This window comes from Opisthocomus hoazin, chromosome 9, assembly GCF_030867145.1.
Source record: "Opisthocomus hoazin isolate bOpiHoa1 chromosome 9, bOpiHoa1.hap1, whole genome shotgun sequence".
In the NCBI taxonomy this organism is placed as follows: domain Eukaryota; kingdom Metazoa; phylum Chordata; class Aves; order Opisthocomiformes; family Opisthocomidae; genus Opisthocomus; species Opisthocomus hoazin.
In genome coordinates this window covers 25,714,104-25,734,574 of record NC_134422.1, presented here as the reverse complement: position 1 = coordinate 25,734,574, position 20,471 = coordinate 25,714,104, and the positions used below count along the sequence as shown (strand labels likewise).

Here is a 20,471-nt window from a genome sequence, read left to right as displayed (position 1 = left end):
GGCAGAAGCGCAAAGGATTAATTTCCTTATGTCAAAACTAAGAATGAATGTCTGGCAGATGATCAGACTCAGCAGCTCTGCTACTTAAAGCTTGAAGCTGATTGCGTTGCCTGGAAGGATGGTGGGATACCTTGTTTATCCTCCCCTGGCCTAAAAGCCTTGCCTATTCTGTTTGGATTTTAATTATTTTTAACATTGAGGTACTGGGTCTGGTTGAGATGGAGTTCATTTTTTTCATTGCAACACACATGCTGCTGTGTTTTGGATTCTGTGACTAAAACAGCACTGATAACACAGCAACGTTCTGGCTGTTGCTGAACAGTGCTTGCACAGTGTCAGGACTTTCTCTTTTTCACGCTCTGCTCCCTTAGTGAATAGGCTGGGGGTGGTCAAGAAGTTGGGAGGGGAAACAGCCAGGACAGCAGAGCCAAACTGGCCAAAGAGATATTCCATGCCATATAACATGGGGACATACAGCATGGGGACAATCTTTTTACTAGAGACAACAGCGACAGGACGAGGGGTAATGGTTTTAAACTAAAACAGGGTAGGTTTAGGCTAGATATAAGGAAGAAATTCTTTACATTGAGGGTGGTGAAACACTGGAACGGGTTGCCCAGAGAGGTAGTGGAGGCCCCATCCCTGGAAACATTCAAGACCAGGTTGGACAGGGCTCTGAGCAACCTGATCTAGTTAGCGGTGTCCCTGCTCGCTGTGGGGGGGCTGGACTAGATGACCTCTAGGGGTCCCTTCCAATCCAAAAATTTCTATGATTCTATAACATCATGCTCAGCAATAAAACTGAGGTAGCAGAATAAGAAGTCGGGAGTGTTTGCACTCCAGAGTAGACAATTGCTTAAAGACTGTCTAGGCATCAGTCTGCTTGCAGGAGGTGGCGAGTTATTTCCCTTGCATCACTTTTTTTCTTTCCTTCACTTACCAAACGCTCTTTTAATGCAACCCACAAGCTTTCTCACGTTTACTCTCCCTAGTCTCTCCCCCACCCCGCCGAGGGGAAGTAAGCAGGAGGCTGCGTGGGTGTTTACCTGCTGGCCAGGGTCAACACACAACGACTGGAAACCCCCCAACATTTACAGGCTGTGTTATGATGCGTTGTTCCATACGAGTTGAACAGCGCAGGCTCAACAGCAGGTGTGCAGCTTCTGCATAGGAATTTCTACTTCAGGGCTCTCTGAACGACTTTCTTCCACGTCTGTGCACGCGCTGCCACCAGCACAGCTGCAGCGGTCAAACTTCTGAGCAGGGCACTGCAGGCCTGGTGAGAGGCACTGCCGGCAGCAAAAACGTTCTCTGTTCCTCAGCCCCCTCGGCACGGGAGAAGCAATGACGGGCGTCAGCCAAGAAAGGGCACCGCATCAGGAAACTATTTAATGAAGCAGGGCACCAAGAGATAGGGCACTGCTACAACAGCAGCGTAAATTACAGAAATACGCAGTGCTGCTTCTCTCCAAGTGAGGTCAAGGGCTGTCTGCCGGAACGAAGGGGCAGCAGGGCAGCGGAGGCTGCTGCAAGCCTGCACACGGCAGCCGCACCCTCCCGGTCCCAGGCTTTGCTGCTAAAACACTGCTTTTTCTGTGAGTATCAGGGAGAGCCGTAGGAGAAGGCGCTCGGCCTCCCCAGCCCCGCCAGCGATGACCGCTTCCGACACCCGCCCGCTTCGACCTGGCTTGGCACAGCCTCCCGGGTACCGTATCACCGCCCGACGGCTGCAACCGCCACACGGGCCGCACCCGGCCCGGCCCGGCCCAACCCGCCCCAGCCACCGCCCGCCCCAGCCACCGCCCGCCGCCTCACACAGCGGCCCAGCCCCTCCCCGATCCAGCGCGCCCCGCGGCAGCCGGGCGCTGATTGGCTGCCGGGGCCGCGCGGTGCCTGATGGGAGCGCCGCGCCGGTGGCCAGGCCCCTCCTTCGGCGGGTGGCGGCGGGGGGATGCGCGGCCCGGCGGGCGGCAGGTACGTGAGCCCGGCCCGGCCCCGGGCGGCTCCGCGGTAGGGGCTGGCTCCGCCGTGGGCGGGATGGCGGAGAGGGGCGCCGCCCGTGACCCAGCTCGGGCGCCGCGTCCCCCCGTCCGAAGCGGAGCAGGGAGGGCGGCCGGTGCCCCCGCCCTCTCCCGCCTCGCCACGGGCTGGGGAGAGGGGTGGCGGCGGCGGCCGGCGCGCAGCCTCGGAAGAGGAAGCCCCTGGCCGCGGGGAGGGGGCGGCGGAGCCGTGGGGTTGCCCGGCCGGGACGGCGGGAGCCGGGGCCGACCCATGCCGCCGTCCTCCCGGCCCGCGGGCGCTCGGGCTCGCTGCCGGCCGCCCCCGCCGGCTTCCACACAAGGCTGGGCTTCGGAAGAGGCGCCCGGCCCACCCGCGCCTCGCTCCTCCGCCCCGGAGCCTCCGTGGGGGAGCGAATGTGCCCCTTTGATTAAGGCTTTGCGGGGCGTGCGGCCTCCGTAGGGCGCTTCCAGGCAGAAAGAGCTGGAAGTGAAGTCAAACGAACAACGTCCAGTAACCCCGTGTAGCCGGGAGGCGCTGGACCAGGCCGGCCGGGCCGGGCGGGGGATGCTCCTGGCTTCCTCTCGCTTGTTGTCTTGTCCACGGCGCTCGTAGCTGGAGAAACTTTTCGTGGTCGCTGTGACGTTTCCGAGATCAGTAATTGTGGGAGAACATGAATTTTTGGGTGGGAGCTTAGTGAGCGAACTGGAGGTTCAATTTGAAAGGTATAACTTGTGTTCTTTGTAATGGTAAATAGCTGGTAACATTTCCATACAACGAAAGTACCAGGTTTGCAGAACACCTCCTTTAAAGAGCGTTTCCCCTTCCTTCAGGGGAAAGGTCTGCGTGTCTGTACGCAAAGCCTTGATTTCAAGTTTCTAACTTGCTTTTTTCTTTTAATATAACTTGACTTGATGTTTGCCAGTCTTGAATTTCAGGAAGCCAGTTGTTAAAATTTATTTTGGAGACTGATTTTTTTTTTTTTTTGGAGAGCTTTTCATCTTAAAACATCAACAACAGACTTGAAATTTGAGACTGACTTGATGAAAGTGTAATGAGAGCATCAAACTATTCCCTCCATCTGGATGAATAGGTTGGTGGATGGCTTCTGTAATTGTGCATGATTCATCCTTCTTTCAGAAGAGAAACTTTTTTTGCTCTGGTACTATCATGGTGGCACTTTTGCTTTGCTTTTTACTAATCAAGTTGCATATTTTTGGGGTAGAAGAGATGCTGTCAGGATATTAGTATTTTTTTGAGGGTCAGGTAATAAAGTTGGCAATAGTATTTTCTTAAGCTTACTCCATAGAAAATTCTCCATGTCCTAACTAAGGATTCAGTGACCGTCCTGGTTTCAGCTGGGACAGAGTTAATTTTCCTCCCAGTAGCTGCTGTGTTTTGGATTTAGTACCAGAAGAATGTTGATAACACTGATGTTTTCAGTTGCTGCTGTGGAATCAAGGACTTTCTACAGTCTGTTGTGTTTAGCTAACGAGCAGGTGTGCAGGAGCTGGGAGGGAGCACAGCCAGACAGAGAGCCAAGCTGGCCAATGGAAATATTCCATACCATAAATGTTGTGCTCTGTTTATGAATGGAGTTGGCCGGGGGGTGGGAAAGTGTTGGCTCTTCTTGGTTTCTGTGTGTTTTTGAATCTTCTCTTGGCTGGGAGTTCAAACTTTTTTTTTCAGGCTGTCAATCGGTCATCAGGTGGTGACAAAATTTGTATTGTATATGGCTTGTTTTGCATATTCAGTATTATCATCATCATTATTATTATCATTATTATTAGTATCTCCTTTGTTGTCTCATTAAACTGTCTTTGTCTCAACCCACGAGCTTCCCGTTATGCCTGTTTCTTTTCCCCATCCCGCTGGGGGGAAGGAGAGAGGTAAGCAAGTGGCTGACTAGTGCTGAGTTGCCAGCTGCTGTGTTAAACTACGACAGTCCTTTTTGGAGGCCCCTCTCTTCATGTTTGTCCACTTGCCCGTGTGGCTTATAACATCGTCCTTGAGGGGATACCTGTCCTTTACAGCTGACAGGAGTTGCCTCCAAAGGCTGAGGGCTTGTGTTCCTCTTCCAATCGCTTTGTCAGTGCCCACTTCCCGAGACAGGGATCCCAGCTGCTTGGCTTCCTTGCCTTCTAATTCCAAGTTGCTGGCCCCGCAATGTCCTATATCCTAATAGTGGTCAACCCCCATTTATATACTGAGCATGACATCGATGCTGTGGAATATTTCCACTGGACAGCTTGGGTTAGCTGCCTGGCTGTGCTCCCGCCCAGCTCCTGCACACCTACTCATCAGCCAAACACGGGAAACCGGAAAAAGTCCTTGATTTCTTAGCAGCAACTGAAAATGTCAGAATTATCAATATTCTTCTGGTATAAAATCCAAAACACAGCCACTACTGAGACAAAAATTAGCTCTATCCTAGCTGAAACCAGAACAGTGACTAAACTGCAAATCTGAATCTAGTGACCCTAATCCCTAAATACCTCTTTGGGGAAGGGTTTTGGTGGTATTACTGGCTTTCCCAGCAGCATACGTAAAGCCTGTCAGCATCATAGTTCATGTAAAATCATGCGCACGGTGACACTTGTCAAACCTGTTTGTCTTCCAGGTATTTGCCAGATGTTTTAAGAAACATATGTAGAGATAGGACTGTGACTGTATTAATGACAAAGGTCTATGTCACCAATGGCTCACAGATAACCTATGCCAAAAGATCTTCCAACACTTCTACTGCAGAGGTTCTCAAACTATGGCCTGAAGGAAAATGGCACACGAAAAGGCTGCGTGAGCATCTCCATGTCTCTCCTGTATGTCCACAACTGAGAGCTGCCATTGCTCTTAACAGTAGTGGCAGTGCTAGGGAAGCAAACTAGATTTGGGAACCTTGTGCTAAGCTTATAAACTTCTTGATTGGCTGTTTGGCATAGCTTTTGTATTGTTTTGCAATGAAGATACTACCTGCCTCTGTGGAAGTATTTGTGAAGAAAGCGTCTGCTCAGATCTACTGCAATATTTGTCATGCAAAAAAATTTGCCTGTAACTGTAAAGTGCAATTGTGCAAAATTCTCAGTGTTAGACAACAGCAGTATTGCATGTTTGAAAAATAAAAATATTGCTGCTGTTTTACTGAGGTGAGTTGCTGTAGTAGTGATTATTTTGAGAATTTGAGAGTCCAAGGGGTAGTTGTGCTTTCTTTGTAGCTCACCCCTTTGTGCTTGTGATTTGGCAGCAGCAGAGCTAATTCGTCCATCTGTTTTAGCTTCATTTTGGCAGCATTTCAAATATGGATTTACTTATGTTTAAGGATTGTTTTTTTGAAATCATAGAGCCTGTAGTTCTGGATTCTGAAGTCCTTGGGTTTCTTAAAAGGTGAAGAGGTTACCATACTACAGTAGCGTTTGTGCTAGTAAGCAATGTGTGTCCTGTATTACATTAATTTGTTGTAACAGCCTCAGATACTTTGGGAACAAATTTAGATTGAGATTAGGTTTCTTTATCTTTTATATTTTGGACAAAGGTAACTTAATAAACAAGCTAGCAATCACTTGTATTTCTGCCTAACTCATTCCGGAGTTAAAGGCTTGAGTCCTAGTTGGGATTGAGCAGTAGTTTACTGTTGGGGTTGCTATGAACCGATCACTTTTTCATTCACTGGGTGAAAACTTGTAAATTAAATGACTGGAGAGAAATTGTGCCATCTTAAGGTTCACAGTCAGTTGATTCCAACAACCTGCTAATGGAAAGTTGCTGCACTTCTGTTTCAGGAACCTAGGGCCAGACCATCAAATTAGTGCTGTTCATGGGTTCCAGGTTTGTGTAGGGCAAGCTACTTTTGCACATTTGGAATTGCTTTAGGGCCATTTGATGTGCCAGTGACTGCACTGTGCATTGTGTGCAGCGAACGCCTACCGGTGTAGTGCTTTCCTAAAGCAAGTGAAATCTCTTTGAAACTCATTATATGAATTTAAAACTGATCATACAGAGGAAGAACAGTAGTGCTATCCAATATGATCTTGTTGATGAGAGCATGAAAAGGAAGTAGATTTAATGGAGATCAGCTTTCTCATGAATAGTAGGGTATTAATGCTGGATGCCTGGAGTGACAGCTGAAAAGGAACATTGAGTGTTATGCCTACGAGCAGAAGAGGAAATAATTAGAAATCAGTTTCTTAAATAATCCTACTTAATAAGTTTTTAAAATTGTTTTTCTGCTGGAGGATTTTGGTGGCTTTTTTAGCAGTTATTTTGTGCCTGTAGGTTTGAGGGCTCCTCTCTGGTTAAGTATTTCCAAAGTAAAAAAAGTTTGGCCACATCAAGGCTGATCAACTAGCTTACAAGATGGCCTATGAAACAGAAGAGTGGATTTTAAAGTAAGATACAGGTAGCTAACTAGGCAATGGCTTTATGCGATATTTTGATTCCTTTAGATACTGGAATAAATCTGTGAATTTTGGACTATGCTGTTAGATTACGCCTAAGTGCTTAATGCTTCACTTCTAGCTGTGAATTCTTGTAGAAGATTGATAGCTCTGCCAACATTTTTCCGCAATAGAAGATGGGTGGATTAATTTCAAGGTGGAGGGTAAGTAAAGTCTTGTAACAATATAATAAACTTTAATCTAGAAGATGGGAGTATACGGGATGTGTTTCTTAGTACCTGTTTTTGCTGGTTGAATGTTAGCGCTAAACTTTTCCCATTAGTATGACATATAAAAGTGCAGTAGTGAGACATAATGACCAAACATATTCTCTGCCAGATCCCTAAACTGTGAAGCCGTGTGGCTGTTCTTTATTTCCTTTACAATACCAGGCCTGGTATTGGTTTGGTTAACTTACAAAGATGCAGTTTTAACTCTTTCTGTAAATCTAGGTAGTTTTGTGGTGCTTCATTGGGATAGATACAGCAGCATCTGTGACTTGAAAGATTGGTGGCTATTTTAGGTCAAAATGGGTACATTCAGAATATCATTCTATACCTGTTTTAACAAATACTTTGATAGCTACTTGTATGTATACAAGTCTTTCTTCCTAACTGTTTTTATTGGCTTGTATATTATTGAATGGTGCACTGAGTTTATGAGGAAGAGGCATCAGGTTTCCGAGTACTCTCCTGGCAAATGTGAGTTGTTCGAGTCTAGGTTTGCCTTTGTATATTATCAATTGATTTCAGAGCCTCCCATACAAAACTCCGTTAAAGGCAAAAGTTTAGGTGGAATGTCAGTTTTATGTAATAGAAAGAAACTTGCTTTCATGATGGTGCAGCGTGGACTATGGTTTTTGAATTCATGGCCTGAAGGGCGGGGGAAGATGGTGGCTTTATACTTCGCAGAAATCAGAAAAGATTCCCAGAAGGTGGATTCCAGGTTGCTTCTAAGGGGAGTTTTACTGGACATAACACTTATTTTCAGTTGCTTATAATTTGAGCATGTGTCTCTGTATGGAATGAATAGTAATAAAAAGCTCAGGTTAGATCTTTCTGCATATATTGTCTTTGTTTTGCCTATTCCCTCCACTCATCAATTCTCTTCTTGTTTTACTTCCCACCAACACATCCATTGTTGCTGTACATGCATAGATTTTCACCTTTTGTGGTGTAGGAGGGAGCCGCAGTTAATAGCAATACCGACAGTAAAATAGTGATTCATTACAATCCCTTCTATTTGTCACTATTAAAATAGGAAAACTTACTACGTGTATGTAAAATGGATAATATGCTAATCTGTTATGAATATATCTTTTTGTTAGAAAGCTGTTAATGTACAGTAATCCTCAAAATACTGACTTTTTAAAGTGAGGTTAACGTCTTTGTTCTTTCCCTTGTAAGCAGGCAAAGCCTTCCACTGTAGAAGTATTAGAAAAAATTGATAGGGTATGTATTTGCTTTTTGGTATTTTGTTTGATTTTTGTTTAGAAATATGCAATATTTGCTGGCCATGTATTTTTCACATTAGGTAAAATACTGTCATGGAATTTAAAATTATTTGATAATTATTTCAGTTGAATGTACTAGAGATTTTAAGTTTCAGATGGACTGCTACCTTTTTTCTTCTTACTATTTGTCATTTAAAAAAAAAACCCACAAACACACAGTATAATAATAGTGAGAAACTACAGTTTAAATATTTATCTAGAGAGCCTGAAATGGGAATGAATGTGAAGTTGGCTTGATTATACAATTTAATTATATCTAATGGGTAAACTCCCATGTAATGGAAAATGTCGCTAACTCAAAGTTCCATTCATCAGGCTTATTAGAGAGGGTTCAATGTATGGTTTTAAGTGTAAGAGTTGTAACTGTAGTGGTAGTGAATAAGGTCAGGGGCAGAATAACTCAATAGATGGTTCAGTAATCAATTGTGATTTTTAGCCAGAATTTGAGACAGATGTCTGTAATCTATGGGGAAATTAGCTGTTTTGAAATATGCTGTTGGTATTTTTTTTTTTCCCTTTCAATGTGTGAGTACTCCTGTTGTCACTTGAAATACAACCAGAAACGTAACATAGCAGAGCATTGCTTGATCGCTTATTAATATGCCAAAAGCATCATTCAGAGGTGCAGGATTTCACTGTTAATGTGAGGAAAATGCTGAAATGAGAACATGTGAAAGGACGGAGAGGTTTCAGCAATTCCCCGTGTTACTGGAGAAGTATTAGAAGCATTTGAAATTCCACAGTTGCCTGATGAAAGTTTTAGGATGCGAAGTATGGTTGGCAGTGATTTAAGCGATCATGAAGACTGCCATTCATAAGATATTAGCATTTGCCTTTTGTCCCAAATATACTAGTGCATTACAAATAGGAAAAAGTATGAATTTGTAATATTTCTTCGTAATAGTGCTAATGTAGTGCAAGTGGCCCATATCATAACCTTAATAGTGCGATGCATAAATGCTATGAAAGTTATCTTTAGGCAAATATTGTCACTTATCAAAAAGCTGCTTGACTTTTCTAATCTAGTATCAAATTGATGTGGCTAATTTTAGCAAACACTTAAAGGCAGCTTAGTAAAACCATCAACTAATTTCGCTAATAAGGTTGAACTCTATTTACAGGAAATACAGACATTAGAAGAATTTAGAGAAAAAAATCAGAGGCTACAGAAACTATGGGTTGGAAGACTGCTTCTATACTCTTCAGTTCTTTACCTTATCACCTGCTTAATTGTATATTTCTGGTGTCTTCCTGATGAATGGACAGCAAGGTTGATTATGACACTTCCATTTTTCGCATTTCCATTGATGTAAGTAAATGTGCTTTTTTTTTTTCCTAGCTGCTGTCTCTTTGATAAAAGGAGATGGAAAATGCATCTCAGCAGGGGTTTGGGTCTGCTTTTGACAATCCTTGAGTTGTTATAACTTGCTGAATTTTTTTCTTTTAAAATAAGCCCGAGTAGTTGTACAGACACTTTCTTTGAGGGAAATATCTCTCATGGCTCTCGGTCTAGTGTAGAACTAATTCTTACCATCAAGAGATGTTAGCATCTAAAGTTACTCGGCTTATTAAAATTATACTAGGGCTAGAGGGAGACCTGTATCTGAACAGCTGCAAGGTAATGTAATATAAGCAGAAGACTGTTATCTTGGGTTTTATTTCTGTTGCTATTTGGAAAAGTAACACTACTGTATGAAATGACCTGAGGTATGTCGCCTGTCTGTAAAATGCAGCATGTAAAGTTTTGGGGAAAAAATACAAGAATGCATGGAGAAATTTATGTATTAGGTGACCGTTAACACGGAAGTGACTTGAAAGGTCATCAGCCTAAATGTGTTGAGGACTAGTTTTATGTAATTAGCTGTTTTCTGGAAAATCGTTGACTAACTTCTTCCACCAGAAAATATCCAAACATCATTAGATGTGAATAGGAGAAAGAATTGTCTACTTTTTTGTTCTACTGAGCTGACTGGCTGCTCATCCTCACGAGTGGTTGCTGTTTTCTAAGAAAACTGCTTTTCTAAAAATAACAAAATGGGCTCCCACCTCACTAAACAGTGTCTTCCCTGCCTCCCCTTCCCCCAGACCATCGAGGAGGAGAAGCAGCCTACTGAGCATCTTTCCTGCCAATGGGGAACACAGCACATTTACTAATTTGCGGAAATGAATGTCATAGATATCGTCCATATTTGCACAGCATCTTCAATGAAAATATGACTTGTCAGCACCCTAGCTTTAGACTTGAAAGGCAGTGTCAAATGTAAATATTTAAGTCTTTGGAAGTTTGATTAGTGTAGCATAACATAACATGCAAAAAAAAGTACTTAAAACTTGAAAATGCTTTTTGTGCATTAGTACATAATGCATAACACAGTATAATATGCTGCTGTTATGGAATCCCGTGGAGAAGATATATGGGCAGCAATATCTTGACTGGAAAGGATTAATATAGAAATTAAAGCTCAAATTAATCTTTGGCAGCAATATGAATTGGTTTTGTTCTTAAGAACAAAGATTTGAAAGTCTGTCTTGTTAGCATGTAAGCCTTGCTCATGCTGACAGGGAAGGCTTGTAGAAGAGGAAGTATTACCAGCCTCCCTTCACTTTGGTATGTTAGGATTAGTGTAGAAATGAAAATTTTACTACTGGGGGTTGTGGCTTCTAGTGCTGTGGTGTGAGTTTTCACATTGGATTTTTATTCTCTAATTTGTCTTCCAATTCTTGTGGGGTGTGTGTGTGTGTGGTTTTTTTTTTGTTTTTTTTTTTTTTTTGGAAAGGTGGGTTTCTCTATAATTCTGAATTAGATATTGCCTTACTAACATTTGGAATTAGGCTGTTGTTCTCTTATGACTTGCAGCTGTTTATCTGATTTTTTCACTTAAGCTATTTCCCTTCAGCTTTTTTTGGCAGATATGAATGGCAAGCAACTGCCAACTTGTCTTTGTTCTCGGTCAAGAGGTGACTCCATGCTGAATGCCTGGTGCCACCCAGTAATAGCTCTGGAGAATTTTCAGCCCTAATCAAACCAGAATATGTCTGCCTTTTCCAGCTTGCAGTCAGTCACCAACGTACTTCTGCCTGAGGTCATTCCCTCAGGGTCTCAGCAAGTTACTGATGCTGCTAGAGCAAATTAAATTGTAGGAATATACAGCATTGTTAATTTTAAATGTATATTGAAATAGCTGAAAAGTTGAAGAAATGTATTAGCGTGTTAGAAGGATGCTCTTCTTGAAATTATTTTCATTTGAATTAGATTGTTTCATCTTGCATGTTCTGATTTTCAGAGAAATATGTTTTTATTTAGTAAAATTGGTCTGAAATGGTCTACTATTAAACTTTCACCTTAAAGTTCTTATGAAATGAAAAACATTTCCTTTTTGAAGTCCTACCATAGATTAGTTTAGGTTACAGCTTTAGGTAGAAGACTTTAATAAGTGTACAGTAGAAAAGAAATAATGCTTTTGCCTGTGTAACATAGACTTTAAGGCAATTTGGACTCTGTAAAGCATTTATTTCTTTTGGTACTTTATGAAGATGCACCTTGCATTGTATAAGTGGACAAAGCCATCCTTATGCTTAGAGTAGTTATTGCAGCACACCTTTGAATGTGGAGTACAGTTATACGTCTTTCTCTGTTTCTCTGACCTTGGATAGGTTACTCTCACATTCCAGTTGGCAGGTCTAACTTACCTAACTCAGGTTAGGTTGTTAATACTTGAAAGCATTTTGAACTGGGCAGCAATTATATAAGTACATAAGATGTTCTTGTGAATTAAGTTGAAACTCTATTTGAAATCTGACAGCCTTTTGCCTGCTTTCTTAATACTAGCTGTTACTCAGAGAACCTTTCTAGCCTTTAAGACATTTTTTTTTTCCTTAAGTGAAACATTGCTACTTCAGGCTTCATTATGTAGTTCTTGGCACTAGGAGGGTTTTGGATAAGATGCTTGGAAGGGCTTGAAGTATGAGATTTACCACTTGGCTTAGGCCGAATAACTTGCCAGGATCAGTGTCGACTTAATAATTATAAGCAATTCTAAACTTTAAAACAAATGAAGTCCTGATGATTGCAGAGAGACCTTTCAAAGGTAAAATGATCATAGACCGGTTTAACTTTATCTTGAGCACGCATAAACTGCTCCATTGTTTGAACTAAGTCAGCTGAAATGCTACAGAAACTGTGTGGATTTAGAGCTCTCTAAAATCGCCAGGAGTGAGAGCATTTGTACAATAGCTGTATCTCATGGTTTTCCTTGGTATTGACTTCTTCCCACGATTCTCCTGGGTCTTTAATTTTGGGCCTTAGCTGGTAAGCTTCGGTTTCCTGGATAATATGCATCATAAATCTATCAAATAAAAAGTGATGACAAAGTAATTTTCAGGTGGCTGCATGTACCTTGATTTTTAAGAAGTTCCCACTGAACATTTTAGCAAGTGATGATGTTACTTGCTGCTGCTTCCTTAGTATTTCTACCTATAATAATACTTTGTTTAATTTTAGTAGACAGGAGGATTTTATTTAGATGAATGTTGATGTGGTGTTGGCAAGATACTAATCTGTATAAATATTGTTTGAAGATTTCTGTTCCCTGTATTTGCAAAATTAAATCTCATCTGGTAAGTTGTCTGCATTAACTATCCTGTTTGCTAAATGACTTCAGAAATGGTTACTGTGATATGTTTTAATTAATCTAATTCTTCTTTCTGTTTTAAAGAATCTGGTTTATAAGAACACTGCTCATTTTTTTCTTTTCCAAAAGGACAGAGAGCAATAGTAAGTATTTTTTCTGTCGCCTTTTAGAATATGGAACTAGTTGGGAATGATGCTTGCTGTGAAAATGTAAATACTTTGGATAATTTGGCTTCCAGGAAAAGAAGAGTAGCCTTTTGGTTGATGCTGAAATGGGTAGTGTTAGCTAAACTGTTATTTCTAACGCACAGTTCTTGAAAGAAAAGGAAGGAAACTGCTTAATCTTTCACTTTTCTTACAAAATTGTAGTAGCTTGCTCTGGTCTTTGCATACTTCAGAGTTGAGTGGAATAAAATGTAAAGTAGGAGTGAGGGAAAGGAAATACAAACAATAGTACTAGTGCCCTTAATGCAAGTATTCCAGCAGTCTTAATCTGTTATCTTTATGTATAAGAAGAGATTTGTAGCAGATGTGTTTATTTTATGTCATATAGCTTTTCTCTTCCAAGTTGTCAAAAGCATGCTTATGTTTTCCTGAGTGGAAAAGGGATAAGCAGGTGTGTTTGTGCTGTTTTGAGAGCTAGGGAAAACTGTGAGTCATGTAACTAAAAAAAAAAAGTAATACAGGTGTTCAAATGTATATATATAAAGTTGTTAAAGAACATGCAGATTCATTCTAATGCAAAATTTAAAAACTATCTTTGGCACTTGTCTGCAGTAGTTAGAATTCATTTGAGACTTTCTTTGAAAGCAGTCCAGCCTGTAACAATATCTCATGGTGATGTGAGTAATAATACAGGGAAGTCTCAATGTTGCACTATGTTTTATGACTTGCAGAACAACATGATGTATTTAATTTGTGACAACTTACAAGTTAAACATCACTTTTGGAATTTTTCTTAAACTTAATGTTTGCATTTGATATGCAAGCACAGGATATACATTTTAATGTAGAAATAAAATTGTCCATATATTCTATGCTGCTGTGTGATTCATTTCTAAGGCGAATATATATTTGCATTTCATGGCTGGATAAGAAAAAAAGTATGTATGTTTTTCTAGTTTGCTTAAATGTTTTTATTGCTGTTTCTGGCATACAAGCAAGTCTAGTGCTTTTCTTGAACCTGTGTATAAAGGGTTTTAGCAGATACCAAAATGAATTATTTCTGCATTGTCCCAGAAATTGGGTAAAAATGAAGTGTTTTACCTCAAAGACACAAGTCCTGTATTTGGAAAAGAGAAATCAAATACATAGTACAAGAGTTACAGCAGTAAAGCAGGAGAAAGTGTGGCTGAGAGAGCAAACGGGCAACTAAAGTGCTCAGAGCTCACCTGTTACTCTGGGATAAGTTAATATAACACATTGAGTCACTGGAGATGATTATTTAATACTATGAAGCTCTCTATGCTGGATAACCAGTACACACCAGTTTTCGGAACCATGCTCTAAATGAGGAAAATTCTTAGTGAAACACCAGGAAAAGTGAAGTAGAGAGATTATAGAATTTCATTTTTTAAGGCAGGCAGACAACTGTTGAGGAAGATTTAGGCTGATCTGTGCCAAAGTCTGGGGAAAATAAATGAGGTATCTTGCAGGCATTGACTTCTCTAGTATGAATTCTTTTTTTTTTCTGTAGGTTTAATTAAGATTAGATATTGGTTTCTTGAGAGTACTTTGCAGTAATTGCCATTTGGCCATGTTTGGAGGGGCAGGTGCTTCATGAGGTTCTTGCTGAACACAGGAGGTAAAGTGATCAGAAACAAATGCCCACACTTTGAAGTGATTGCATTGCTTTGTGGGAGGCTGTGCTAGAAGGTGTTCTAGCCATTTCTGTACCAAAAGCAGCTTCTGTTATCTTAAGTAACTGTTGACAGCTGACCTGTATTGTGCCATTTGTTTGTCTGCATGATAACATACTGCATTGCAATGCATTTCAGGGTGTTAATCTGTGTGGGGCCACACAAGAGGCTGTGTTCTAATATCAGCGTAAAATTTGGTGGAGGGAGGTACCTTATTAATTTGAAGATGCACGATTCCTGGAATTGTCTGTCTTGTGTGGTCCAGCCCAGTGCTAAATATGGTCTTGTTCCATGTCCTGTTTGTCTTAACTAATAAGGGATTTTTGTAGTTACCCTTTCATTGCATAAACTTTTGAATATGTGCATACCCAGTTTTAGTATTTTGTATAGTTACCCTTTCATTGCATAAACTATTGAATATGTACATACCCAGTTTTAGTATTTTGTGTATTTAATAAAGTGGTTTATTCTATCAAAATGAGTTCCTACATTCTGGAAAAGTTCAAGTAATTATGTGTTCCCTTAATTTCAAGTAACAGTAATGTTCCTGAAGTAACTTTAAAAAGTGTGAATAGCATACTTAAATATGTATAAATAAAGAGAAAAAATATGTATGAACCTTTTATTGAAAACTGAAAAATGGGTAAAAGTAGCTCTGTCTTTCAGGAAGTGAACTGCTGGTGTCCAGTAGAGCTGAGAAGGTGAAAAAGTTGTAAAACTTTTTTGTCAAACTCTCCTTGCTGTGAAGGAGAGAGTAGAAAATGTATTTATCAAGAGAGTATCTTCTCTATTAGGTGATGGTTTATTACAGTGAGTTTTCCATGAGTGCCAAGCTGCAAGCCTTGACTTACAGGAAAATCCCACATGCATTTGACCTTTCTTCTTTCCCTTCCTTTTAGAGAGACTAGGCTCTGTGCCTATGTGTTGTAGCAGTCTCTTAACATTTAGTAGTAAAACGACCTTCTGATAGCTTTTGTTACAAAACTGGGGGTTTTGTTGTAGTCTGAAAGTATTGAAAGGGTGAAAGAGATTGAGATTTGAAGCTCAGAATTGACCTGGCATTTGAAACTAGCATGTGTTAAGAGGCTTATGTGAAATACTGAAGCCAGTAAATCTGGTGCTCAAATAGATATATTAATACGTAGACCTCAAGCTTTTTTTCTGCAGTTTGACTCATGAGATTAAGTGTATTTGGTCCATTGTTGTACCAGTTTTAATGTAGGTCAAAGCAGGGCACTGGCTAGAATTGGTTTGCTTAATGAGGAAATGGTACATAAAACTTTTTAATAGTTACAACTGTAAAGTAGTAACAGTGGGCTATAATTTATAAGCAGTTTCAAGATTTAAAATGATTTATTTTCACATTAAAACTTCAGTTATTTTACGCAAAGTTTACTAACGTAGGGCTGGTAGTGGTCAGTGCATAATTTTTAGTCCTCTCATAGGGCGGAGTCAATGTTTAGAGTGTGCTGAAATTCACTCTTATATTTGAAAACTAATATATGATGTCCTTCTTTTAGATGATGCGCTGGAAGATTTAAAGTTGCAAAAGAAAAAAATAGTAAGTAAAACTTCAAGAAAAGCTGGTTGTTATGGTCCACTAAAACTTTTGCATCTCTAGAAGTAGAGTTTGATTGTAATATATAGATGAAGAGCACAGGGAGGGAGGTGAAACTAATACCGGTCCTGTTTTCATCCATTTTCTAGTACCACACAAGGTTTTCCTTACCCCAAAAGTACAAAGGCCTGCTTGCATATGAGAATAAATTGTCTCCTTGTAGTTTAACTTAAACCTACTGTTTCAGTGTTGCTAGACCTATATAAAGTGATTTCATTTTGTCAGAAAATGAAAATGTATGCTTTAACCTACTCATTGCTGACTACTTCTTTTACTTTAGGATTATAAAAAGATGTTACACCTATTTAAGAACATAGAGTGCAACTATATCTTTAATAGTTACTCTGTCACTTACTGTCTTGTTCATAAATAGCAAAAAGGACTCTCATCTTGTTTGGATTCACTTTTTCATCAAGTAACAGATTATTGTTTGTATCTTAAATGAATCACCACTTATTTCCTGTCCTCCTCCATCTTATTTTTGTACTACATATTTCTTCCATTACAATCTTTGCTCTACAAAATTTATCACCATGTATCAGTTCTGTCAGTTGTCTTGAGGTCATCTGTTTTGTGACCTGTGTGGATGAGTTAACAGTATGAAACTGGTGTAAGTCAGATATTTGCTTCAACTAGATCAACGCTTAATCTCAGTAAGACAAATTTAGGGTGGAAAAAGATTCCGAGTCTTGGATGACTTGTGCTCTTTGTGAAGTTTGTAACACTGAAAGCTGTTTTCTCTCTGCTTAATCATTCCGTTAGGAAGTTTTCTGTTCATGTATGTTGTTGGCTTCATCTCCTGCCTTGCAAGGCAAAACTTAAAAAAACACCGCTACCAAAACAGGAAAAAACCCTGACCAACCCAAAACTCAAACAGCACACCTCCCAAGAAAACTGTCCCTTGTGCCCCCCAAAACTCCAAAAGTTGTATTATGAAGATTTATTGTTAATGAGTTTTCACAAAGTGTTCACCTCATGCCTTCTGGATTTTGCTGTGCTAGCTGAATTAATAGAAAGCCCACAACAAAGCTACCAAAAAGGAGTGAAGTAAGAGTCTGGTATTACATGGCCTATACAGGGGAGACAGATTTCACTTGTCTTCTACTCTGTTTTTATCACTTTTAAAGCATAGATGTGAAAATTATAACCTGTAACCTAATTATGTCATTGTCCTTTGGTAAAGAGATTTGCTAATGTTTATATCTGCTAATCTTTATATTAAGGGATCTATTAAATGGAAGTGTCCTTTGGTTGAAGACGTGGTAAGAAGGGGTTGGAGAGGCTTACATTTTCTGAGAACAAAATACATGAGTAGAAGTTTTACATTTTACTGTATGAAAACTGCTTAACTGAAATTAGTTAATCTATCCAATTTGCATAGTCATTGAGTAGCTTTGGAGGGAAAGTTCTTGGAACAGAAAAAGTGTGATGGAGAACAAGATGGCTTTTGGAGTCTTAAAAGTAGAACCTTCATTTCAGTTAAATAAGTTTATTTTTCTATAATCGTGAAAATCTTCATACTCTAGAAGAACTAGTCATGCTGAATTCTTGTGTGTGAGACACTTTAGAGAAAAGGCATTGAATAAAAGGTTAGTCAGGAACAAACTGGCTTATAAAAGGGAGAGTTTTTAACTTTGGAAATCGGTGCTTTTGAAACAAGACGTAAATGTGTATTTTTGCATATGACATAAATCAAAGCAACATATTGTAGAGTAGCAGGCAGTAGTTAAAATGTAAACAATTGCACAAATGCTTTGTGAACAACATAGAAATTACAGTGTAACTATGGAGAGTTTAAACCTGGAAATATAAATCTGCATTAGTACATATGCATGTCAGTCTTTAAAGACAAACTTCTAAATAGGATTAGTAAAACAGAGTTCTGGGAAGTCAACCTATAATTCAGCTATTTTTGAATCTCGGGGGAATATAAAATCCATGATTACCTCCTGATCTTGTGGGTGCCTGGTTCCTAGGAAGGAACTAGAAACAGGAGACTTCTCGCAACCTGTTGAATCAATACGGTGTTGGTATTTTTTATTCAGAAGATTGACTTGGGAGTTTCATTGTAATTCAAAGGTATTCAATTAAGCATTAAAATTAGATCATCCTACATGAAACCTAGCGTGTTGAAATGAGCTGAAAGTGGCTGCAGGTAATGAGGCAGAATATAATTTGTGTTTTAGATAAAAATACTCATAAAATTGCCTTCTGTAATAATATGGTTTTGATAATATTGAGATTTGATTTTGTTCTGGATTAATTTCCTTAGGACTATCTGTGGTTATGAATAACTGTAACAACACCTACTTTTCAGTAAAACAAAACAAAGTGCTTTACCAAGTAAAATCATGGGAAGGGAGAGGATTTTTTTCCCTGTTGGATTCTGATTTGCTACTGAGTTTGCAAATAGGATTAGTTAGTAGGATATTTACATTGTGATCCTCGAAGTAGCTGGGATAAGCAAATTATGTATTTGCTGTTTATTTGTAATGCAAATTGTTGTCTAGGCACTGTTAGGCTGCCACAACAACTATGGTTTTTCACTTCGTTGCAGCTCAGCTACCTGATCGCTGGAGAAATCTTATATTGAGGACAATTGTCCTTTTGAAAAATATGACAGTTCTAGTGTGTTACAGGCATGTGGTCCACGTTTTCCCTGATAATATTACTTACATGCTGAAGGGTACCTATAACAGAGTAAGCTCCTTATCTGCTAGATACTGCACAACCACCAGGGCATTATGAGCTGCTGAGTCGCCCTTCTGTTCAAAGGGCTTCAGTCTTTGGTGGCATAATCCCATGGATATTCATGTGGGTATAATACCTGACAAACACAGATACTTCATCTGGAAATGCCCACTAATGTTGTCTATTCTGTGCTTTTACTCAAGGTTTGTGTAATACTGATTTTCCACAGAATTGACTCCCTATACTACATTTTTGCTAGTGAGTACTTTAAAACACTTTGTGTTTCTTTATGGATTGGGGCTGGGGATTAAGTTCATTAGCTGTAATTCAGGCACTACAAGATACAACTTTTTTTTTTCCTTCGATCGTAAGGGATACTCTGGTTGTGTTCGTGATTGTGTAGCTGTAATTTTGGCCTTAGAGTTCCCTGTTAATGAGGATGTGAGCCCTTAAGCCTGAATGCGTATAGATAAGCAAGTTCAGAGGGTTAAGCGTATTAAAGCAAGGGCACAGGACAGGTATTAAGCTGCTACAAGTGGGAATTACTGTAGAATTTACCTGGAGCAGCATTCTTAAAGATGGGATAATTCTTAGCCTGAGGACAGAGTTGTGAAGATAGTATAACCATTACTTTGCTAATGTTAGAATTAAACTTTGCTGAAGTTTGCTCAGCTATTCTGTTATAGTAGGCTGAGTGTAACATTAGACTTGGACAGACTTCCCAGCCATTTCAGATCAGAATTTAGAACGTTGCATCTGTGAATTTTCCAAGGAGAAAAAAAGAAGTCTGATTTCAAGTCTGCCTTGGAGTTATGTTAATAGTGGAAAAAATGCAGTATATGAATTATTATTTAAAATAACTGCTGTTTAATTAACTTTATACCTTCAGCCTTCCAGGCACAGAAAACTGTAGATATTTTGATAACCTTCAATGTGACAATAACTCTACTAGGAGTCAATTGTTGTGTAAGCCTGGTCTTGTCTACCCCGTCTGCGCTAGTACTGCAGACATGCAATTGGAAGCTCAAAATATAGTTAAAAATTGTATTTACTCGTGAATGATCAAATGAGGTATTGCTTTCATGCTGTGTTCACACAAAACAGTTAGTTTGGTTGTTTTACTGTTTGCTGGCTCTATCCAGAGTACACTTGATTATTGTGGCTTAGATGATTTATTTCCTATTTTGCTATGTGTACTTGCATATCTTACGTGGTAGACTGAAATTAATCTTATGGCCCTTTGAACATAAAAGAAATACCTCTTCATAGTTGGGTTTAACATACCAAGTAATTCGATTTAAGAACTCACATGGTAGTATGGTGAATAAGTAGTTTGCACTGTGTCAGTACTTCAGACTTCCAGTTGCTAAATCGCATTTACAAGAAGCTTAAAATACATTACTCATATTACTTTTCAATATAGGCAACTGATGTCGTTGCCACAGGAATTCTGTTTGGTTGCCAGTTTAAAAGGAGGCCATCCGTGCAACTATTTGTAGGAGAGAATGTGGTACATGACCATGCTTGTTTATTAAGATGTGGTGGATTCCATGAAAGAAGTTTGAAAAATTCATGATTAGGCTGGTATTGACTTTCATAGAGACTTCACTTGTGATCCTGGTTACTCAGCATGTAAGCTTGATAATAAACTATGAATTAGGCCTTGGCAGAAAGTAGAAAATGTTTTTGTGGGAAAAGTTTTGGATCTTGGAGAAGATTGTTATGGAAAAAG

At 39.8% G+C, this 20,471-nt stretch overlaps 1 protein-coding gene across 6 annotated transcripts in view; it reads left to right on the top strand.

The window, feature by feature from the left end:
- Positions 1-1,885: 1,885 nt before the first annotated feature.
- Positions 1,886-20,471, top strand: part of LNPK (lunapark, ER junction formation factor) — a 57,319-nt gene continuing 38,733 nt past the window's right edge. For 2 of the 6 annotated variants that reach the window (XR_012764989.1, XM_075429867.1), the window contains exons 1-5: positions 1,897-1,974; positions 7,835-7,879; positions 9,063-9,250; positions 12,657-12,715; positions 15,951-15,991. Coding sequence is in view for 5 of the 6 variants with exons in the window: in XM_075429867.1 (XP_075285982.1) it covers positions 1,897-1,974; positions 7,835-7,879; positions 9,063-9,250; positions 12,657-12,715; positions 15,951-15,991 (411 nt within the window). In the remaining variant the exon portion in view is untranslated. Of the gene's footprint in view, positions 1,975-2,989; positions 3,092-6,510; positions 6,593-7,834; positions 7,880-9,062; positions 9,251-12,656; positions 12,716-14,284; positions 14,376-15,950; positions 15,992-20,471 lie in introns of those variants that run through there. The other 4 variants (XM_075429869.1, XM_075429870.1, XM_075429868.1 and 1 more) reach the window with 4 other exon arrangements.